Source organism: Trichomycterus rosablanca, chromosome 11, assembly GCF_030014385.1.
Source record: "Trichomycterus rosablanca isolate fTriRos1 chromosome 11, fTriRos1.hap1, whole genome shotgun sequence".
NCBI lineage: Eukaryota > Metazoa > Chordata > Actinopteri > Siluriformes > Trichomycteridae > Trichomycterus > Trichomycterus rosablanca.
The window spans coordinates 33,047,666-33,071,947 of NC_085998.1; the positions used below are offsets into that span (position 1 = coordinate 33,047,666).

The 24,282-nt window shown below is 37.7% G+C and overlaps 2 protein-coding genes across 4 annotated transcripts; both read left to right on the plus strand.

Moving 5' to 3' along the window:
- The first annotated feature begins 4,650 nt into the window (after nt 1-4,650).
- trabd (TraB domain containing) lies at nt 4,651-12,583 on the plus strand. 3 transcript variants are annotated; one of them, XM_063004765.1, is made up of 10 exons: nt 4,651-4,677; nt 7,578-7,632; nt 8,792-8,849; nt 9,029-9,195; nt 9,820-9,960; nt 10,039-10,149; nt 10,794-10,933; nt 11,258-11,430; nt 11,542-11,638; nt 11,730-12,583. In XM_063004765.1, the coding sequence occupies exons 2-10, from the start codon at nt 7,609-7,611 to the stop codon at nt 11,899-11,901; spliced, it is 1,083 nt and encodes a 360-aa protein (XP_062860835.1). In that variant the 5' UTR covers nt 4,651-4,677; nt 7,578-7,608; the 3' UTR covers nt 11,902-12,583. The 3 variants fall into 3 exon arrangements, with proteins under 3 accessions (XP_062860835.1, XP_062860836.1, XP_062860834.1); XM_063004766.1 differs by lacking the exon at nt 4,651-4,677 and adding an exon at nt 4,678-4,746; XM_063004764.1 differs by lacking the exon at nt 4,651-4,677 and having other exon boundaries at nt 7,466-7,632.
- Nucleotides 12,584-18,088: 5,505 nt separating this feature from the next.
- Nucleotides 18,089-23,909, plus strand: selenoo1 (selenoprotein O1). Its single transcript, XM_063004768.1, has 9 exons — nt 18,089-18,640; nt 19,304-19,507; nt 19,873-20,050; nt 20,138-20,268; nt 20,547-20,824; nt 20,986-21,154; nt 21,980-22,165; nt 22,419-22,575; nt 22,707-23,909. The coding sequence occupies exons 1-9, from the start codon at nt 18,090-18,092 to the stop codon at nt 22,935-22,937; spliced, it is 2,085 nt and encodes a 694-aa protein (XP_062860838.1). The 5' UTR covers nt 18,089; the 3' UTR covers nt 22,938-23,909.
- The last annotated feature ends 373 nt before the right edge of the window (nt 23,910-24,282 follow it).

Below are 24,282 nucleotides of genomic sequence, written 5' to 3' on the forward strand. Positions count from 1 at the left end.
CTCACCACCAAGCCGAAGGACTGCAAATTTTATGAAAACACCTTACTAATCACCACAGATTAACACTGGCATGGAGCAGCGTACCCCATCTTATTACCTAATGTGCCAGGACAGTGGCCAGATTTATAAGAAATGTGTCAGTTGCACATGCACATTTCAAAATACTAGTCTAAGACGTGTTAATTCAATTTTTAGTAACCGCTTCATTCTAATTAGGGTCACAGTGGGTCTGAAGCCTAGTGGGTAACCCTATCAGAGAGCATTACAAACTTACCCTCTCACATCGAGAGAGAATTTATAGCAGCACTTTCTTCAGTCTGTATGGTCCATTTTATCTTGGCATGAAGAATTTAACGTAAATTTTTCCTAAAAACAAGCAGAAATGTGGATTCAACAGCTGGTTCTACTGTCTTTCAGTCCATCTGAGATGAGCTTGGGCACCAACAACTCTGCAGTTTTTCTGCATAGCATTGATGAATGACTGTTTCTTTGTATTTAAAGGGTTTATGGTTGCATTTTTTGATGCAGTGGTGGACTGTGTTAAATGACAAAGGTTCGCCAAAGCACTCCCAAGCCAACATGGCTGTATCACAGCATCATGACAGTTTCTCATGCACTGCTGTCTAAGCTGCTGTTTTGGGAGGTGGAAATAAAAGGAGAAACGCAAAGAAACTTGGATGGGAAAAATATGTGAAGTTTCTCACAGACAGTGACCACAAATGAGGAAGGAACCTAGGTCCCTGGGATTCGGGAACTTTATGAAACCCATCCCACCAGCTGCCCTACTGTGCTAACAAAACAGACGACCAGTTAAAAACATATCAGAGATGGACAGGAGGCCCTTTCATTAACAAACACTGGCATTCACTTTCATACTTTGTTGATTGCTTCATCTAGATCCTAGTCGTGCGAATTAAAGCAGGAATACATTATGGACAGGGTTCCAGTCTATCGCAGGGTATCACACAATCATTCCTTCATTCCACATCTGGGGAATTTTTGAGTAGTTAGTTCAGCTAGCAGCAAACAAGGTGAAAGGAAACCAGAGTATCTAACAGAAACTCATAAATACTCAGAGGAATATACTGTATGTCAACCTCCACACAGACAAAAACTGGAGATCAGGATTGAACCCAGGACCATGGAACTGTGTGGCACCAGCACGAGCTGCACCTCTGTTTTGCTCACTGGCACTCAACTCAATGGATGAAACTAGTTGTTGATTGAAAATTAGTTCTTTGTTTTATAGACCAAAGAATACATGTCTTTTATCATTTGATTTTACCTTGATTGTATCCTTTTGTTCGGGAACCTCTCAAAATTTCAACAGGTATTCACTGCAATATAGCCAATTTATTCTTAAATTATGCAAATGCACATGATCCTTGTTGCAATAATATACCAGTTTTAAAAAAACATACTTTATGTACAAAAGATACACAAAATGTATGTCACCTGTTTCTACAAATTAGATGTAATCATGTACGTTTTTGTTTTATGTACATGTACATTCGTGCACATAATCACAAGTTTGACCAAACCAAGATGCATAAAATTAATGTCATTATTACCTTTATGGTCAAAAGCATGTGAACATCAATCCAGTGGAACTCAATCCAGAAGAATGGAGATGCAAAGACTGACCAACTTCATATAGAATTAATATTTAGGTGTCAGTTAATCACATACTTTTGACCATATAGAGTAAAGGGCACAAGAGCATTAGCACATACAGTAAGTGTTACTAAGAAAACCTGAAGTCAACAGAAAAACTGTAACCTCTCTACAACAATCACCAGCTGGTATTTTATTAAGAATGCACCCTTTTTAAATACATAGAACTTTTCAATTACTCCATGCAGCATTTAAAATTCATTGATACACCTGTGTCGCTCTACAGCAAATAATAGTCTGTGATTTTAAGAACTATACATACGACAATTTATAAAGTCACTGCATTTTATGTCACCTTGAAGGACTGTATCCCATTTCAGCATTGCAACTTTAATATAATATTTTCAGTACCAAAATGCACAAAGTATTCTGTAGTCTAAATGTTACTTACTGTCTAAATGTTAAATAATTACGAATCTGAATATGTAAAGCCTACTTTCTTTGATGGGAAAATTATGTTGTACTAATCATAGGATGCTGTCAGTTCTTAGGGGCATGGATGTATCTATAAAAGAAAATTACATGCTGGAGAATATGATCAATTAAGAAATGTGCTGCTTAGTAAGAAAAATAGCAAACATATTCCATTCCCACATCTTCATGCTGCACTCCTTCAGTTCTAATGTTTGGCTGTTTCAGGATCTAGCTGTGTTTTTTCTGTTTGTTGCAAACTAAAACGCTTGATTTTGATTAATTCCTGTGAGGCCAGCTACAGATGTTGAAAACGTTGGCTAATAATGGTGCTGAAATCAAGCGTGATTGTATTTCAAAATGTAAATGAGTTTGTTCTTTCAGTAATAAGTTTTGTTTCTCACACACCTTTAAGACTTCAATCTCTCAGCAGTTGTCCAATATTTAATACATTCAGTCTTCTTGCAATACTTCAGTACAAGTGTAGGACTTACTGATTGTTGCCTCCAAATAGACCTGCAGAAAAGTGCTCCCCTTGCTGTCTGGAGGTCACTAGAGGAGATTCACATTGTTAAGTCCTAGCAGCCCACTGCTCTGCAAACTTTCAGGTTTTTTTATCACTGATTAAGCTAATTGAGGATTTGTTAATTTAGAATTGGGAACAGATGCATTTAGAGTAAAGAAAACCTGAAATTCTGCAGGGACTTGTGGACTGGTGTTAAGGAATCCCTTTGTTAAGCCATGTGTGGCCAGATGCCAGGAGTTGATTGGTGCTGCTGTGTGGGTTTGAGGAATAGCATTTCTGTCTCCCCTATCAGTCACGCAATGCTAGCCAGTCTTGGGCATCTGTAAGCTGTGTATGGTCTAAGGCAGTTAGGACCTTCTTCAAAAAGATTTATCTACCCAATAGCATGGAACAAAAAGGCAACAAGACAGAAAGCAGTTTTTAAAAAAGTAGTTTTTAAAAGTCAGACTATTTCTCAGTGATTCATTGTGAAACATTTTTGAGTGGATTTTGTTTGTGGTCCGCAGCAATGTTTACAATATATTTGTTTCCCTGTTGTTCCTTTGCTCCTATGCATGTCATGATGATCATAGTCATTTACATCAACGACATGGACATGGACACAGTGAGGGGAAACAAGAATTTACCCACTTTTTGGTATTTAATATGCTTGCAGTGCATATATCCACTTTAAATGTATCCACATGATGTGTTTTATAAGTATTTATATGCGTTATCAAACATACACCCAAAATAACTCTTTTTTATAAATACAGATGTTTTAGATGTATAATTTGTGTGTAAATTTGAAGTGGATATATGCACCGAAAATATATTAAATAACAAAAATCAAAGACGTTGAAACCTTGTTTTCCCCCCATTGTAAATATTAGCTAGTTATCACATTACTGTATTTGAAGAAAGCACACAGACACACTCAACTGCATTTAGTATATAAAATTTAGCTGAAAGTGCTTTGATTTTTGTTTTTCATGCAATTGAGTAGTACTTTGAGACTGATCAGAAGAAGATTAGTGTTGATTATTAGCATGTCTATAGGTCAAATGATCTGTGGACATTTTGTCACTGGAAAAAAAAGTTAAAATGTATGTAGTTACAGAATTACAAGCACTTTTAAAAAATAAATGAATAAATAAACTTAAATGACTTGTGAATTAATTATTAAATTATAAATAAAATGTACTAAACAAAAATGTTTTAGTCATATTGTTGCATTACACCTTTAAGCAACCCCATTCCTAAACAATGTTAAGGTTTAATTCTGGAAATTATATTACTTTTTGGAAGTATAATATGCACAGTTATAGTATTATATGGAGGATTGTATACTAGATAGCAAAAAAGCACACAGCACATAGACCCCTGTTAAATGAAAAATAATATATAACATGGCAGTTGCTGAATGAGTTTGGCAGTGGTTCATGTCATTCTGCATTGCTATTTTGCCCGGCTGAGGTGGCCTGTAAATCTGCATTATGTGCGGGGAGCGCCGGTTGGCATGGTTGGGGTTTTAATCTACAGTATATCTAGTTATCAATAAAAAGACTGCTTTTCAAAATATATGGATTTCTTTATTATAGGAGGTGCCGCAAAGAGTTTTTATAACTTAATTCACTACATTTATATACAGTATGTAGCCACACTCCCTGACGCACAGGACTCAACTCAACTCAACTTTATTTATAGAGCACTTTAAAAACAACTACAGCTGTGACAAAGTGCTGTACATAGATACTTATAAAACATAAAACAAACACTAGAAACAATGAGAAGATAAAAACAATAAAAACAATAAAAGAAATAGATGAAACCAATAAAACGGTAAAAACTAATAGGCAAATAAAACAAGGGCAAAGTCTCATGCTGGATTGAAAGCCAAGGAATAAAAATGGGTTTTAAGACTAGTTTTAAAAATAGCCAGTGAAGAGGCCTGTCTAATATGGAGATAATTATCATACTGGTTTGGGATTATTTGTTTGTTTTATGTTTAGTGTACAGTTTAGGAGTCCAGAATACTACAATACCCATAAACCACTGCAGGACTAGGAGGAACCTGAGAAGCTGCCGTAAGTTTAGTCGTTTCTTCTTTGTTACGGCTTTACATCTGTCATTGGTCGCGTTTTTTCTGTTCATTTGTGAGTGATCTGTCTGTGTAGTATTGTGATTATTAAGTTACAAACTCTGTAATCGGTAGGAAAACTTCGTAAACTCTGAATCTGGATAGCTGGTCTAACTAAGTCTGGTGACTGTGGATAGCTAACCCGCTACAGAGAGAACCATACGCTAGCGTTTACTGTCATAGCAAACTAGCTAAATGGGTGGCAGCAAAAATGTGAATCTAGAATTAGTGATTTTGAACTATGGCAGTAATAAAGCGATGGGTCAGTGTGTTGGCAATAGATAGATATTTTGGTTATTCGGGGCCAGCTGTTAACGAGATTCCAGTTAGCCATGTAGCTACTTTCCTGCTATTGACAGTACTTGGTTGACGCTAATACCAGTGCTATGACTCAACCCAGCCTGAGTCGATTCTCTACTGATAATTCTTTGAGGCAAAATGACACAAATTACATCACAAACAACAATAACACTGAAGAATTTTACTTTAGGGAACAATGGGTATATCTGTACAAGTTACACAAAATTATATAGGCTGTAAATTACAAGCCAGGTGAGGTTAATACATACGAGTTACTGTCATTTAATCTATAAATATTTTGTGTAATCTTGTCCAAATTAAGACATTTTAGCTGGTGATTAATTACAATTAACAGTTTGTTTTTTTTACTTTATGCCATAATGTTTTTGTTTATATACATGGAAAAATACGTAAGTCAAAATAGTGTACATACACTTTTAAGTGACATGAGCATTATGGCAGTTTTAACATTTCTGTAACTCACTCACTGGAGCACATACTTTTGTGCACAACTGTATGTCGTGGTTCATTGTGGGTGAAGAAAGTTCTATAATCCATGTAAATGTTTTGCATGGTCACCTAGTTAGTGATTACATCAAACTATGGTCAAGCAAACTTGACATCACCAAAGGCTCAGAGGCTGCTATGCAGAACTAAGCCCTGATGAGCAATTTGGAAAAACAAAAAACCCATAGTGGTGTAAAGCTGGCTTGATTGTGTCAGCCATGTTCCACTTTCTGGAATCAAATGACCATCCAGAATAATTTTCTTTCAGAATAAGTTACCAGTTTGGGTGGGCGGTACGGTAGCTCAGTGGGTAGCACTGCCGCCTCACAGCAAGAAGGTCCTGGGTTCGATCCCCAGGTGGAGCGTTCCGGGTCCTTTCTGTGTAGAGTTTGCATGTTCTCCCCGTGTCTGTGTGGGTTTCCTTCGGGAGCTCCGGTTTCCTCCCACAGTCCAAAAACATTGTCCATGACTTTGTTTGACTTTAAAAACTTGTGAATTGATGAATCTTGTGTAATGAGTAAATACTGTTTCTGTCATGACTGTAACCAAAGTGTGTAAAACATGACGTTAAAATCGTTAAAATTAATACATAATAAACCAGTTTGGGTTTTCTTTCTGACACTGGCAGGAGATCACTGTTACATGTGCTAATTTAGTTGTTATATATATTTTACCCATCTTATTAAAAAACCTTTATGCTAAAAGTGTTCTAGTTATTTACTAACAGTAAAAAAAACAGTTGCAAAAATAACAAACATTTCAAGACAATGTTGTGTACATAAGTGTATGTAAACTTTATCTGTATACACATACTGTATAAGAACAGTCATGTATGAACATAAAAATTACTTATATAAAGCCATCAAGGGAAAAAAACACAAATATGATACAAAACATGAAAAAGTTCAAAAAATGGAACAGCTGTCAGGACCAAAACCAAAACTGTCACCTTAGCCGGGGACGTAATTTGTCAGTGTGGTCAGATTACTTAAAAACAGGTCTGTCATAATTTAGAAACTGCTTGAACATTGTTAACACCCAAGTGAATTTAATATGAACATGAGCTTGGATCGTGTCTTAGAATGTTTTTGTTTTACATCTAATCATTTAGACAAATTTCCAATAAGCACAGAATAAAGCTGGTCGAAAGAAATAAAGACATCGAGGGAAAAAAAAACACAGATATGATACAAAACATGAAAAAGTTTAATATGATCAACTGTTAAACAATTACGAGTAATACGTAATGTTCTAACTGAGCATAATGAATTGCAAAGATGTCACGACAGTGATTTGTATATATAAAAAAAAAGAAGAAAAAACGTTAAAATAAAGAGTTGAGGATGAACGTAGTTTTTGTTAATGCATGACCATGTAGAATTGTGGAAGCTGCCTGTATCACTATTGTGTCGAATAGTTGCAATAAGGTCATTATGTAATAATTCCCAGTATTTCATGTTATCGCTAATCAGGTAAAAGTTATTTGAATCGACTCAGAAAATTGATTCATATGATTCCTAACACCTGTCTGCAGTCGGATAGCCTCGTAGGTTTTTACATTGGCCAGCCGGTGATAGTCAGTTTTGGTGTTTCTTGTACTTTAAGTACACTAAACTATAAATCAAAGTAATGATTTACAATACATGTACTAAACATTTTGCTTCAAATATTAAAGTGTGAAATGTTGTTTATTACTAACCATATTATTTTAACAGTAGTCAGTTTAACTGTTTATTTACCAAATTAACTTGAATCAGTTATTAGAAAACTTGGCTGTATTAGACGGGACGTTGAGGCTGAATTCCAAATTGCTCTATTTTTCCTATATAGCACACCTAGTGCACCTTATGCAATGTAGAAAGTGGTTTGGAATCCAGCCGTGGCTAAGCATACGTGGGCCTGTCCAAATTCCAGACTCATGAAAGACTTGGCATTACAGTGTTGACTCCTTGCCTGGATGTTTCAGACTTTATAGGTGGTAACTGTAACCATTTAACTTTACGATTTACATTGTGTATTGTGTTTTTTTCTTTGGCACAGAACTGAAGATTACTTGACTTATACTTGGAATATGGACCAAGACAACAATTCAGAGGTAAGACCAAGTGTAAATAGTATTTGTGTAATTAGTGCTCGCACTATGGAACAGGAATGTGACTTAAAATATATATCCAATTTGAAAAAATATAGTATTGTTCACACATGAAAATTTTGTTTTAAATAGCCACATGTATAATTTGACCTGTTTCATTTTTAAGTTCTTGGTTATATATTTTTTAGGTATAATAATTGTAACAGCCACACAGCTGTATTTTTGTACAGACTGCCCTAAATGCCCATGGCATTCTAGTTATTTTTCAAAAAATGGAACAGCTGTTACTGTCAGGACCAAAACCAAAACTGTCACCTTAGCCTGGGACGTAATTTGTCAGTGTGGTCAGATTACTTAAAAACAGGTCTGTCATAATTCAGAAACTGCTTGAACATTGTTAACACCCAAGTGAATTTGACATGAACATGAGCTTGGATTGTGACTTTGTTTTTGAATTACATCCAATCATTTAGACAAATTTCCAATAAGCACAGAATGAAGCTGGTCGAGAGAAATCCAACCAGTTTGCAAAGATAACCATGCAAAGTGGCCATTTAAAACAATTAAAATACAGTACATTTTTTGTCACTACATAATTCCACATTTTTTTGTATTTTGATGTCTTTCATTTTTACTATTTGGGTCTAAATTTTTTAACTGGTAGTCTATGTATTTTGACTCACAATAGACACAACAGAACTTAAGGTTTTTTTATTGAATTCAAACATTTTTTGCAACAAAGAAGTGTGTTGTCCATCCTTCAGCCATGGTTAGCAAAAATCTGCCAAGACATACATGTCCCATAATGGGACAAAAATAATGACAAAAAAACTTGTATACTGCAGCTTTAGCTTTATATAGCATTACATTCAAAATGTTCTTAAACCTTTAAAGAGCCTCCTTGATTAGTACATTGAATATTACTTGGATTCAAGTTTTATTTTGTGGGTGATGAAATACTGATTGATTTTAGGTAAAAATTTTATTTATTTTATGGTGCATATAACATTGTCTACAGTACGGATTTAAGAAAGGCTTTTCTGGTGTAACACTTGCTTAATTCTATTTTGAAATTCATTGTTATTCTGCTATTGCTTAATCCTATTTTATAATTGAATGTAATTTTGCTTTTATCTTTATTCTGTTTTCTTTTTGGTTGTAGGATGAATCTGTTGGCACATCAGAGGATGACACACAGTCTCGGTATTCACTTGGACTCTGTGAGTTTTTTGCGGTTTTAATTGAGGACATTCTATTTGCACACATGCATTAACCAAACTCACAGAGCAGCATTTACTTACAACACAACTACTTACTACACGACCACATTTAATTAAAAAGTACTGGTGTGTGTGCGTGCTGGAATCTCTTAGTGATTGCCTTGTGCTTCTCTGTGTAGCTGACTCGGAGGCGGTGGAGGTGCTGTGGCAAATGCGGGCTAAGCGAAGGCAGCCCCAACCTAATCTGCCTGAAACTGTGACTCGTCTTAGTACACCAGACGGCAGTGTTGTATACTTGGTGGGCACAGCTCACTTCAGTGACAGCAGCAAGAATGATGTAGCAACGGTGGGAGTCTTATTTACAACATATAAGTATTTATTGTAGGTTGGTTGATTACTAGTTAAAGGAAAAGCGCATATAATCTGGTTATACTGAACAAATTGAGTCAAACACAGTTTAGCTTGCTATTTAAACTGTTGAAGCTAAGAGAACACAGATGCTAGTCAACAAAGTTTGCATGTTCTCCCCATGTCTGGGGAGGCCAGTGATAGCTCAGTGGTTAAGGTGCTGGACTAGTAAACAGAAGGTTGCGGGTTCAAGCCCCGCCACCACTAAGTTGCCACTGTTGGGTCCCTGAGCAAGGCCCTTAACCCTCAATTGCTCATCGTGTTCAGCTCATTGTGTAAGTCGCTTTGGATAAAAGCGTCTGTTAAATGCGGAAAATGAAAATGAAATGAAAATGTCTGCGTGGGTTTCCCCCGGGAGCTCTGGTTTCCTTCCACAGCAAAGACATGCAAGTGAGGTGAATTGGAAATACAAAATTGTCCTTGACTGTGTTTGACATTAAAGACTTGAACTGATGAACCTTGTGTAACCAGTAATTACCTGTCCTGTCATGAATGTAACCAAAGTAAGTAAAACATGACGTTAAAATCCTAATAAATAAACAAATTTTGCACAATATCTTAGACAATCAGAGCAGTGCAGCCAGATGTGGTGGTGGTGGAGCTGTGCCAGTACAGAGTGTCCATGCTGAAGATGGATGAAAAAACACTGCTTAGGGAAGCCAAGGACATCAACCTGGAAAAGGTTCAGCAGGCCATCAAACAGGTAAGCCAAACTGCAGAACAGTCAAGACTGTTAATATAAATGACCGCATCTTTCTTATTCTCTACTTTGCTCTATCAGAATGGCATGATGTCTGGCCTCATGCAGATCCTGCTGCTAAAAGTCTCCGCTCACATCACTGAGCAGCTGGGCATGGCACCCGGTGGAGAGTTTAGGGAAGCCTTTAAAGAGGTTGGCATTAACACACTATCATGCACTCATCACTCATTCACATACAAGTTCCTGATTCTGAACATGAAAAAGCAAAGTGTGTTTTGGTATCTTGTTTGCAGCTTTGTGGTTCTTTTAGATTATTTATTATTATATTATAAAGGAGAAATTTGTGTTTCCATTGCAGTGCAGAGATAAGCCATTTGTAACATAACCGAATCAGAGACATTATAATTTAACTGATAACAGAAAAAGTAGCCATTGTTGGTTAAACAGGTTATTCAGATTCATATCCAACGGCTGATTGTTGAATAGAATTGAAAGTAGAGTTGCACTTAACTGTAGGATGTTCAGTACATTTGTTTTCCACTTCAGTATTGTATTGAATTATGTACCATGTCTAGAAACGCTTCCCTTTTGGGAGAGTGTGCTGGAATTCTAACCTGAACAGGAAAGCTATTTTCATTTCAAGAAAACTCATTTCTATTTCATCTATCATGGTCAGAGTCGAGGTGGGACCAAAAAAAGCATTCATGAGTTATATCTGAAAGGCTGTGTGTGGAACTCTGCTACAAAGACTGAAAAAAAGAGTGTAATCAGATACTGTAAAACAATGCACCTCATATCCTCAAAAATAAACTTAAGAATCTTCTTCTGTTCCACAGGCTGGTAAAGTTCCTTTCTGTAAGTTCCACCTTGGGGACAGGCCAATCCCAGTGACGTTCAAACGTGCCATTGCTGCTTTGAGCTTGTGGCAGAAAGCTCGGCTAGCCTGGGGCTTGTGCTTTCTGTCTGATCCCATCAGGTACGTCTAATACATCACTGTGGCTTATTTTAGATATATTTGTTTTGTTTAATAACAGTGATTAATAGTAACACTTTCAAACGTGGTTCTAAACAGCTTGTATACTTAGGTAAAAAAAACCCCAGTCCTTACATCACTGACAGGAGCCTTAATACTTGCTAAATGGATTCATTATCTCTTTTGTTGTCATATTTGTGCATTTTAGTTTCAAATGTTATATTAATAAACATGAATGCATTGGTGCAACCCACAAGACAACAACTGTGTACAACCACTGTGCTAAAACATTTGCTATAAGTGTGTTTATGTTTGTGCACTTGTCAGTAAAGAGGATGTAGAAAAGTGTAAACAGAAGGATCTGCTGGAACAGACCATGTCAGAAATGATTGGAGAGTTTCCTGCATTGCACCGCACCATTGTTGCAGAGAGAGACATCTACCTCACACATACCCTCAGACAGGCTGCCCGCTGTGTGGAGTCTCCACCTAATGGCCAGAGTGAGTAGTGAACAGTAATGAACACTAAAATTGCCAGTATTAAAAGTGTAAGGTACTCTACATTTTGTGGTGGTATTTTTAAGTATTTGATGTCCAAACGTATTTTTTCAGAGGTGCCTGCTGTGGTAGTGGGAGTGGTTGGAATGGGCCATGTTCCTGGTATTGAGAAAAACTGGGACAAGGAGCTCAATATTCATGAGATCATGAGGTGTGTGTTTTCAGCTCTATCGAATTTCTTTCTTGAACACATGTTCATTGCATCACACCTTACCTTATTTCATGTTGTATCTTTTCCTTAGTGTGGCACCACCATCTCAATTTGGCTGGGTGGTGTGTACTGTGTTAAAGGGAGCTGTACTTAGTACTCTGGGATATGCCTGTTACTGTGCTGGAAGACGCGTTGGAAGGGTCTTACTCTCCCTACCTAATGTCCAAACACTGCTGGCAAATATACGACCGCCCCCTGCCTGACCTAGATCCTCAGCAAAGACTTTTATTGGACAGTATGTTACACTGAACACCAGTTGCCTTAAATACAGAAGGATGAGAGCAGATGGCCATGGCTCATGTCTGAACAGAACTGGATTTTGTTTAGAGGTGCTAGGAACATCCGTCTGTCATCTTTTTTTTATTTTATTTTGTGCTCTTGCAGACAAGGAGCTGTACTGCCAAAGAAGTCAGACAGTACTCTTTCACTGTATTAAATTTTCTACAATTTAATACATGACACATTATATTGTAATATAATATAGCATGTGTCTTTATTTAGGTTAGGTTCCATATTTCATATAATATTATATGTAAAAACCCTGAAAAATTTACTGAATGCTTGCTGAATGAAATGTTAAACATCTGCATGTTCTAAAGTACCCCTGAACTCAAACCCATTCATTCGGATAGATGATTCTGGTTATGTAAAGTGGTATGAGTCTGATAACAGTCTAAGCATTATCATTCTTTTTTAGGAACCTCCCTGCTAAAAAATTTTTATTACAGTGTTCATGCTATGGACTGAAGTGATGGATGGTTGTGAACGGTACATTAATACTAAGGATTTTTGTTATTTGGATATCAGTTTTGTTCAATTAACAGTTTTTGAATATCTAGACAATTTATAGTTTCAAAAAATAATAAATAAAACCAGAAAAGATTTTATATTTGTTTATTGGGTGTAGCCAAGTGAGTTTATCATTTAAAACATGGACAATCTTAAGCATTGTCTGAATTTTCAACAGTAATAACTCCTTCAATGTATTAGTTTTAAGTAAAAATAGTCAGTTTATAAAATACTTACACTACTGTTGTATTTCTAAAAAACTGCATGTGCTTAAACATAAGTTCAGGTCACATTTGTCTCTAATTATATAAATATGCAATATTTAAATATGAAATTGGGTAAACAAATACTAGCATCGGTTCACATATTTATTTAGATGAATAAACACCCCCAACCCTACTTAACATGCATTCAGTGAGAGGTTAAGTTATACAGGTCCTTCTCAAAAAATTAGCATATTGTGATAAAGTTCATTATTTTCCATAATGTAATGATAAAAATTAAACTTTCATATATTTTAGATTCATTGCACACCAACTGAAATATTTCAGGTCTTTTATTGTTTTAATACTGATGATTTTGGCATACAGCTCATGAAAACCCAAAATTCCTATCTCAAAAAATTAGCATATTTCATCCGACCAATAAAAGAAAAGTGTTTTTAATACAAAAAAAGTCAACCTTCAAATAATTATGTTCAGTTATGCACTCAATACTTGGTCGGGAATCCTTTTGCAGAAATGACTGCTTCAATGCGGCGTGGCATGGAGGCAATCAGCCTGTGGCACTGCTGAGGTGTTATGGAGGCCCAGGATGCTTCGATAGCGGCCTTAAGCTCATCCAGAGTGTTGGGTCTTGTGTCTCTCAACTTTTTCTTCACAATATCCCACAGATTCTCTATGGGGTTCAGGTCAGGAGAGTTGGCAGGCCAATTGAGCACAGTAATACCATGGTCAGTAAACCATTCACCAGTGGTTTTGGCACTGTGAGCAGGTGCCAGGTCGTGCTGAAAAATGAAATCTTCATCTCCATAAAGCTTTTCAGCAGATGGAAGCATGAAGTGCTCCAAAATCTCCTGATAGCTAGCTGCATTGACCCTGCCCTTGATAAAACACAGTGGACCAACACCAGCAGCTGACATGGCACCCCAGACCATCACTGACTGTGGGTACTTGACACTGGACTTCAGGCATTTTGGCATTTCCTTCTCCCCAGTCTTCCTCCAGACTCTGGCACCTTGATTTCCGAATGACATGCAAAATTTGCTTTCATCCGAAAACAGTACTTTGGACCACTGAGCAACAGTCCAGTGCTGCTGTTTCTGGTTCAAAAGTGGCTTGACCTGGGGAATGCGGCACCTGTAGCCCATTTCCTGCACACGCCTGTGCACGGTGGCTCTGGATGTTTCTACTCCAGACTCAGTCCACTGCTTCCGCAGGTCCCCCAAGGTCTGGAATCGGCCCTTCTCCACAATCTTCCTCAGGGTCCGGTCACCTCTTCTCGTTGTGCAGCGTTTTCTGCCACACTTTTTCCTTCCCACAGACTTCCCACTGAGGTGCCTTGATACAGCACTCTGGGAACAGCCTATTCGTTCAGAAATTTCTTTCTGTGTCTTACCCTCTTGCTTGAGGGTGTCAATGATGGCCTTCTGGACAGCAGTCAGGTCGGCAGTCTTACCCATGATTGCAGTTTTGAGTAATGAACCAGGCTGGGAGTTTTTTAAAGCCTCAGGAATCTTTTGCAGGTGTTTAGAGTTAATTCGTTGATTCAGATGATTAGGTTAATAGCTCGTTTAGAGAACCTTTTCATGATATGCTAATTTTTTGAGATAGGAATTTTGGGTTTTCATGAGCTGTATGCCAAAATCATCAGTATTAAAACAATAAAAGACCTGAAATATTTCAGTTGGTGTGCAATGAATCTAAAATATATGAAAGTTTAATTTTTATCATTACATTATGGAAAATAATGAACTTTATCACAATATGCTAATTTTTTGAGAAGGACCTGTATATGTGGGCTGAAAAGTTGATTTCTTTGTCAATTAGTAAAAGGATTATCTGATACATTTTAGTGTAGTTTTCTTCTAATTTGCTGCTACTTAATTCTTTAACAAAAAAGTTACATACTGCATCTTTATAATAAAGACAATCTTAAAGCTCCCACCTTTTGAATTTGACATACTGCCGTTTGGAACACAAAATCACTGCTGTTCTGGTTGTTCTAAGCGTATTTGTTGAGATAAGACAGTCTACCAAATAACAAATGTACTGTATATGTTTAGTGGCAAATGTAAATACTGTAAAATTAATCTACTAGCTGTGACAAATCCAAGCTAACTGGACTAAAAGCTTGCTACTCAGCCTGTGTTTATTGCAAAAAGGCATGAGAATATTTATATACCCTGGTCTTCTTATTAAGATTTAAGATGTAGATACATTTCTATACCATTTTAGTGGTTTGCTGGGACTACATTATTTATCCCACATAGATTATTTTTATGTTTTATAATGACTTGTTCAGGGGTACTTTAAATCTAGATAGTAGAAACTGAAAGTGCCACAACCTGTTGATCTTCTGTTTATTATTTTCGTACTGTAATAATGAGTAATGCGACAGTGCTGAAGGACAAAACTGGCACATTGAATCCATTTTTCTGATTGCAATAAATTGAGAAAAAATTTAAACTCAGTGTTTTATTTTATAAAGTCCTATCTTAATTCAATTATAATAATATAATATATAATAATCACTGTGCAGTCGAGTGAGCCACTTGAAAGTGTTGGTTTTGAGGATGATATGCTGCCTGTCAGGCTTTCTGGAAGCTCTTACTTTACAGGAAAAAAAGAAATAGCCTTTACCAAGCTTTAATGTCTTTCATATAGTTAGTGTACTGCACACAGTGCACAACAAAGCAGACAACAGAGGATGCCATTTAGATTTATCTGCTTAAACCAGTGGTACTAAGTGCCACAGTGGCTGCAGGTTTTTTAGTGTTACAATAAGTAAAACACCCACTATTAAGTTTCCCTAAGTTTAACACGCTTTTGTACATTCTCAATGAGCTCCCTTCTCTTCAGTCGTCTGAAGGTAGCACGTCTTCTTCTCAAAGTCTGAAGCATTTTCGAGACGCCTTCAAAGTGCTTTTGGCATTCTGCTGATGTAGTTAAACCTGGTATATTTTCCAAATAATTACCACAGCAATAAACAAATGTCATATCTGCCGTTATTTCATGTTTACTTTTATATAAATGTGGGCGGTTTGATTCAAATATCGATAGTATCGATAGTATCCTGCTCTGCTGTGATTTGTTGTGGTACCGTCACGTGACTGAGCGGCACTGAGAGACCAACACATTGAGAGAGAATGACTGAGAGGAGCGCTGTGTGGGGACATTTCACGGCAGTAAATGAAAAAATTAAGATTTTAAGTTTCGGAATACTTTGCACATGCATAAATGGGGGCAATTTATGGAAATTATGGTGTAAATTCTACGTACGTGAAGTACAAACGCACCTTACGCACTTTGCGCAACCTACGCAAATTCACGAAACACGCAAATTACGTAGGTCAGGTTCGTGAATCGGAGCATGCGTAGTGAGGCTCTCATTCCATGTGTTTTGATGATTACATGCTCTTTTATTTTGACTTTGTGCTTATAAATGTAAACAGATGAGCATCTATTTATACATTTAAATAAACAATAACAAATATATTCGGCCTCTATTTAAAATGTACGTATTTATTCACCCAGCAAACACAACTACCTGGTATGAGTAAATCATCCAGAAACAAGTAATCTGATCGCTTTGAACATCTGAATTTATCTACAACTCTACTGAGAGCAGCTACTTACAAAAATGTATGTATTACAAAATTATTATGATGAAAAGTTATAAACACAGAGTGCTTATAGAAACAGAAATCACTGCCATTAGCATAGTAGCTAACACTAGGACTGAGCTAACAAGTACCACTGTTGTTGAGCTTGGATATTAACTCACAGCTGTAATGTGTTAAGTATAGTTAATGTACTGCACACAGTACACAAGTAACGTTTTACCTCAGAAGTGACGAGAAAGTAAAGCATCCAGGAATAAGAAATCTGACCGCTTTAAACACATGGATTTATCTACAACCCTACTGAGAGCAGCTGCTCAGTATAAATACAGAATGCTTTCAGAAACAGAAATCACTGCAAATAGCTTAGCAGCTAACAACTCACAGATGTAATGGCTGCGTCCGGAATCGCATACTTCCATACTCAATAGTACGCGAAATGAGGACGCGAGAGCGGTTAGTATGTCCGAATACATAGTATACACAAAGAGGTACGCGAGAAGTACCCGGATGACCTACTTATTGGGCAGCCATGTTGGCGTATGCAAGCGATGCACACTTGCGGTCCGTTAATGTATCCCATAATGCGTTCGAAGCGTAATAAGAAACAAGAAAGATAGCGGTCCTCTGTTTACAAGTGTAAGTAAGATAAATAAAATAAAACATTTTAAAGACGAATTAATAACAAAAACACGATAAATATCCAAAAGTTTGGCGAGTGGGGTTTGTAATGAGTCTGTAACCATGGTGATATTACGTCATCACGTCCCACGTCTTTGCTCCTGCCTCAGACACATCTGACCAATAAGCGAAGTGAAAGTTGTCACGTGGTGTGTTCCGCAATTTAAGATAAGATAAGATAAGATAGCCTTTTATTATCCCACAGGGGGAAATTTGTAGTGTTACAGCAGCTTTCAAGAATATAAAAAAATAGAAAATTACAAAGTGTTCACACATGTACACAAAAATTAAAAAGTAAGAATATGTAAAAAATATAAACAGTATTTATGAAGAAAGTTAACCAAATATTGCACAGTTATTAAAAAGTATTGCAGCAGGTACAGCAGGTATTGCACATAATTTAAAAGTAATTGCACAGAGAATATTAAAAACCATGTGAATTATTGTAATGGTGATTATCTACTTTTGGGGCGGTGCTGGTTGTACAGCCTGACAGCAGAAGGAAGAAAGGAGCTGTGGTATCTCTCCTTTGAGCAACGCAGGTGAAGAAGCCTGTCGCTAAAGGAGCTGCCCAGTGCAGCCCCAGTTTCATGCAGTGGGTGATCAGTGTTCTCCATTAAGGATGAAAGCTTGGCCATCATTCTTCAAACCAAACAAATTTGGTTTGTTTTTTATTTTTCTCTGAGTACCAAGAACCAAGGGGAAACTAAAAGTTACCGAACTCATCAGCTGATATGAACCGGAGCAAACGAACTGTGAGAGTTAAAAAACAAACAAAAAAAAGCTAATAAAATGGACTAAAGCCTTTAAATGCCTTGGTTCCGTCGTGTGTGCTTCTAGGGGGAACCAAAACAAGGATGCACCAGCTTTAGAAACGTTTGCGACATTTAATCGGCCGCATTACAAATAACAACCTTCTCCCTATACTTAAGTGCACAACATCAGGCATGGATTGACGGCTTATTCGCCCTATTTAGTGCACTCCATGTGGAATGTTAAGCCGTTTGGGCGGGCACGTAATCTGTTTTCTAAATTACGTAAACATAACCGCTGACGGGTTTAGCAGAATGTAAACTTTTGATGGCTACCAGTGTGTTTCGCCTGACTCGAGCTTACATTTCCTCCTCCAGTACAGGCGTGATCAGGTCTTCCTCTACCGTCAGCATGGGCACAGCTATGAAGACGAGCGGTTCCGCGCTGGAGCGGCTGGACTTTGATAATGTAGTGCTGAGGAAGCTGCCGGTTGAGGCCTCGGAGGCTGCGGGGGTGAGGACGGTCCGCGGTGCGTGTTTCTCCAGAGTGCAGCCGCAGCCGCTCCACAGGCCGCACATCGTAGCAGTGTCTGCCCCCGCCGTGGCTCTGCTCGGTCTCGGCGCGGAGGAGCTGCTCAGTGATCCCGTAGCTGCCGATTATCTAAGCGGATCCAGGGTCATGCCAGGCTCCGAGCCCGCTGCCCACTGCTACTGCGGTCACCAGTTTGGCCACTTCGCCGGGCAGCTGGGAGACGGGGCTGCCTGTTATTTAGGTGAAGTGAAAGCTCCGGCTGACCAGAGTCCAGATCTGCTGAAGGAAAACCCCAGCAAGCGCTGGGAGATCCAGCTGAAGGGTGCAGGACTTACCCCTTACTCCAGGTAGACACGCAGACATCCCATATATGCACTAATGGCCAGAAGTATGTGGACACCTCTCCTAATTGTTGATCTCTGGTGTTTTAGCCACACTCCTTGCTAAGTGGTGTTTTAAAATGTTCACATAAATGTATTTTAGGCTTTCAACTTTGTGGCAACAGTTTGAGGAAGGCCCTTTCCTGCTCCAGTTTGACTGTGCCCCTGTGCACAAAGTAAGGTTATTAAAGTCATGGTTTAATTAGTTTGGTGTAAAGAAACTTTGGTGACTTGCATAAAGCCCTGACCTCAATTCTACTAAACACTGTACTAAACACTGAGTAGAAGCTGCTAAACACTGGCTAAAGCTTTTCAAACCAACCAGGCATTAGCACACATGATTACACTTGTTTGGTCAGTTAGTCTTAATATTCCGATATTGCTGTTTAAATGTTTGAATAGTTCATCAGTCGTAGCTCCTACCTGAATAGTATGAAAACCTACTATAAGTCGACTGTGCTGTGTCCTTAATTTTGTCTGCTTTGTAGCAATGAGTGGGGCTGAAACAGCCAAGCTCACTAATTAGAAAGGGTGTCCACATACTTTTAAATATGTTAATAAGTTAATGAGAATGTTCCATGTAGTACATTAGCTTAGTACATGACTACACGTGTCCTCTTTCATCTTTAGGCAAGCGGATGGGCGTAAAGTGTTACGCTCCAGCATTCGTGAGTTCTTGTGCAGTGAAGCAGTCTTCGCTCTGGGGATTCCCACCACACGTGCTGGCTCAGTAGTGACCTCAGACTCCCGGGTCATGAGAGATGTGTTTTACAATGGCAACCCCGGCATGGAGAGATGTTCCGTTGTGTTACGCATTGCTCCGACCTTCATCAGGTAAGCAAAGTCCAGCCTTACTTGAACCACTAAATTTGTTTTTGCATTTTAAACCCCTTGTGACCTTTTTAGTACTGTTATGGTAGAAAATACAAGTAAAACCTTTAATTACAAATTAGCTGCTAGTTTTACCCATGTAAAGTATACCTAGAGTTGTGTTGTGTTGTGTTGGTGACTTGAGTTGGCAACTTGACTGGAAAAGAAACATCAGTAAATGAATGGAGAACATTAAAATGAAAAACTAAATTGTCACAATGTTTTGTTAGTTATGAACAATCACTCTGATCAACATTGACAGCACTACTCTTAATACCAGCAAATCTTTAATTTTTTGTGGGTAATATATCCATGTTGTTCTTTTGCAGATTTGGCTCATTTGAGATCTTTAAAGCAGTTGATGAACTCACTGGCCGGGAAGGACCCAGCTATGGATACAATGAAATTAGAACTCAGATGCTGGATTACGTAATTGAAACTTTTTATCCAGAGATCCAGCAAAGCTACTCTGACCCAGTGGAGAGGAACACTGCATTCTTTAGGGAGGTAAGCTACACCCAAAACAATGAATTTCAGAGATTTATTTTACTTTATATATGTAACCTCAACCCATCATTTCTTTCTGTTTTATAGGTGGTAGTAAGAACAGCCAGACTGGTGGCTCAGTGGCAGTGTGTGGGATTCTGTCATGGTGTACTTAATACTGATAATATGAGTATTCTGGGCCTTACATTGGACTATGGACCGTTTGGCTTTATGGACCGGTAAGTCCTACACAGTGAGGTTGGTAATATGAACCTACATGCTTCTATTTATTATTGGATTTCTCCTCTGATCTGATTATTAAAAGTTTTTTTTTCAAAAAGCCTTGTATACAACATCTACTACTGACATACACAACAACGTTACAGACTTTAAAGTTTTTTAGAGTGCTATTATCAAAATATAAACAGGCAGTTTTGTAATATCTGTGATTGGCTAATATTTATGGTTAACACACTCGGAGACTGACAAACTAATTAAAATATTTCTCCCTCTCCAGTTTTGACCCAGACTTCATTTGCAATGCCTCTGATAATTCTGGCCGGTACTCATATCAAGCTCAGCCGGACATTTGTCGCTGGAACCTGGCTCGGCTAGCTGAAGCTTTAAACCCAGACCTTCCCCCAGATCGGGCACAGGCTGTGCTAGAGGAGTACCAGTCCCTCTACAACAACTTCTACTTAAGCAACATGAGGAGGAAACTAGGCCTGCTGAGGAAAGAGGAGCCAGAGGATGCGGCGCTCATCACAGCCCTTATGCAGACTATGCACAACACAGGTCTGGACTACAAATATATGGGCTGGCTGTGAATCTAATAATTGTTGGAATAATCATTAGCTATAGATACAAAAAGCATTCACCTTTTATGACATAATGTATAAAGTTGAATATTTTGGATTGTCTTCAATAACAGAACATTTTGGTGTATTTTTTACCAGGGGCTGACTTCACCAACACGTTCCGCAGTTTGAGTCAGATCTCCTGTCCTGCAGAGGGAGAGGAGGTGGAGGATGCTGAGGTCGTTAAACAGGCCACAGAGCTCCTTATGCAGCAGTGTGCTTCTCTAGAGGAGCTAAAAGCTGCAAACAAACCTAGTATGGATCCACGGTAAGAAATTTTTTTTACTTGTTAATTCACTTACTCATGAGGTATTTTCTTCACAAAAAATTGACTCAGTCAAAAGAGCGTTGGTGAGATCATGCAGTGTTTTTTTGTGATGATAATATCAACAATCAAAATAGAAATTCTATCCGATATTTTCATTTCATTTTAATTTCTTGCAACCACTTCATCCTGGTCAGTGTTATGGTGGGTCTAGCTTCCTCGAAATCAATGGGCACAATGTAGTAACACACTTCAGATAGAATGCCAATCCATCGCAGGGTCTCACCCATCCCCTCTGTAGAAGCCCAGTCGGCTGATAGCACCACTGGAGGTATGAACACTCAGCAGTAGTGGGCTAGTGTAATTTACTGCGGCACCACCTGAGCGCATACATTTTTTAAAATGATTAATAAATAATTTTCATTAATATCTGAAAAAATTCTGGGGACCTAAAGCCACTTTAGTTTTTTAAAAATTATTTTGTATAATGTGCTAAAAAATACAAATACATTTCATACAGACTTAATCAACATAACAGTTACTTCATTATTGAAAATATATTACTAAAATATGCAAAAAGATTACTTGACTTTTAAAAAGTTCACACTTTAGAAAAAATTATTAAATTCTGGTGCAGTCAACCGATTTTAAATATCCTAAATTTTGTGTTTGCTCAACTGGTTTTAAGCCTAATTTTTAGAACTGTAATAGCATTACATCAAATAATCATAGATGGCTTAATTGATTGTGATCAGGTGAATATGTTATAATTGTAAAGTGTCTAGTGCAAGTCCACTTTTACATTTTCCATCTCTTGTTTCCCCACAGTGAGATAGCAATGCTGCTTTCTATAGCTCAGAGTAACAGTGCACTTTTTGGCATGTTGTCTGATCGGAAGACATTGGCCCGGCAACTGGAGAAGCTTTCTAATTTAAAAGATCTGATGGAAAGCACAGAAGAGCAGCTGAAGGCCAAGCAAACAGAGGACTGGACCGGCTGGATCAAACAGTACAGGTACAGATAAGAATAAGGCCATGTTCAGTCATACACAGCAGGGTTGATGCTAGGCAACAACAAATCGTTTAAAAGCCCAAGTGAAAAACACTTCATTAATTATTTATAGCAGATAGTAAAAAGCTCAAACAAACAAGCTTGTGGTCTTTAGAAAGGTCTCTCCAAGGTCTAACTTTTATACAAATTTTTACCAAGTCTTCTTAAATTGAATAAATATGAAATGCATTTACATGATGTTTGGGTTCGTCTTCAGACAGCGATTGGCTCGTGAATGTGAGGGAGAGTGTGATGTGAAGGCGGTGCAGGAGGAGAGAGTATGTGTAATGGACAGCACCAATCCGCGTGTAGTCCTTCGGAACTACATTGCCCAAAATGCAATAGAAGCAGCAGAGAATGGGGATTTCTCAGAGGTGAAGCATTTTTTAAAAGAAAATATATATATTTATTTTTTATCATATACCATACCATACTGGTATTATTAATAAACCAATTTGCAACATTACTGAAAGTAAACAAATTCTCCTCTCATTGATTTCCCAAGGTTCAGCGGGTTCGGAAAGTGCTGGAGAAACCGTTCTGTTTGCAGGAGGGTTTGGAGCTTCTAGGCTACACTGGAGGACAGAAATCAGCAGACACACGGGAGCGGAATGAAGAAGGAGAACAATTAGTCTCTGAAGAGGATCTTACTGGAGCAGAGAACAGGGTGCCTGTATCTTATGATAGCAAGCCTCCAGGCTGGGCAACTGAGATCTGTGTCACCTGATCATCATAGAGCCTTCACGACATGTTACCTTTCTGGGTTTCTGTCAGTGAAGGCAATTTAAAGTACGAACTCCTGTCAATCAGTTTACTTATATACAGAGGTAATGAAATGGCTGGTTTACACAATAGTCTGAGAGATTGTAACACACAATGATATATGATGTCATGACAATGCCTTTTAGAAACTAAGCTAATCACAGCCTGATACATTATCTATGTATGCTGAACTGGTTATAAATGATGACTTAGACCACCAGTCTTAAAGAGACAGGTCTAAGTCTGAAAGACAGATATTGTAGTACACGCACACAATAAACCAAAACGTGTTTAGTGTATTAGGGCTTGAGATAAAAAAATTTGCCATTTAGTTTTTGTTTTGTAAATGTATATCTTTTTTCAAATAACTTTATATTTTTATTTAATCTCATCGTAGCTTTTTCGAACTGTGGTCTTCAGTGCCTTTCACCACCAAAGACCGGTCATGGGCTCCACAAACACATTTGTTTGTGGTTGAGACATAAAAGATCAGATGGCAGTTTACCTCCTGTACACTGCAAAGACATCTCCTACATTCTGGTCAAGAGGTGGATGAATACAAGCATGCCATGCTTTTCTGTCTGCATAGGGATTGGTGTAGAAATCCGCTGCTATCTGGTTAAAAAGAAGCTGATGGTAGCTGCACATACAAGCATGCAGCAGAGTGCATAGGGGAATTGGATTCATTCAAATTAGAAAAAAGGATGGAGAGGGCAAAAATGTTTGATCTGCAGATGCACAAGTAGTATTTTTAATTATTGGTTACAAAGGTAATAATTGTTGTACTAAATCTAAAAACAATTATTTGAGCACTTAGTCATTGTAAAGTGATTTAGTGGGAGGGTGATTGCCTTTGTAATATTTATCAAATAAAAACTACCATCTGCTAAAGAAAATGCTGTAAATGTATATCAATTCATAAATAAAAAAAATCTAAGTTTTTTAATTCTTTGTTAATGTACATGCACACACTTCACTTAACATTTCTTTAATACTTGCCATGTTGATAGATAGATAGATAGATAGATAGATAGATAGATAGATAGATAGATAGATAGATAGATAGATTAGATTATTAATCCTGAAGGAAATTAAGGAATGCTTTATAAGAGCATTGTGGTTAAAATATTTGAAAAGATCAAGATATTTGTGTCTTTTTAAGCTTCTTTTTTATATTAATGTCATTTTAACTGTTTTAAACCCATTCTATGGAGGGGTGTAATTTTTGAAGCCCGCCCTGAATATACCCCATTAAAAGCAGAAAGGAATGTCTCTGCCTTGAGGCAAATGCATTCTTCACATGTTCACACAAGCCTGCT

Excerpts from the sequence above, each read along its gene's own strand:
- trabd (XM_063004765.1), top strand. The coding sequence starts at position 7,609 with ATGGACCAAGACAACAATTCAGAG. Across the intron at positions 10,150-10,793 it reads TTAGGGAAGCCTTTAAAGAG|GCTGGTAAAGTTCCTTTCTG; the intron begins GTTGGCATTAAC and ends TCTGTTCCACAG. Across the intron at positions 10,934-11,257 it reads TTTCTGTCTGATCCCATCAG|TAAAGAGGATGTAGAAAAGT; the intron begins GTACGTCTAATA and ends TGCACTTGTCAG.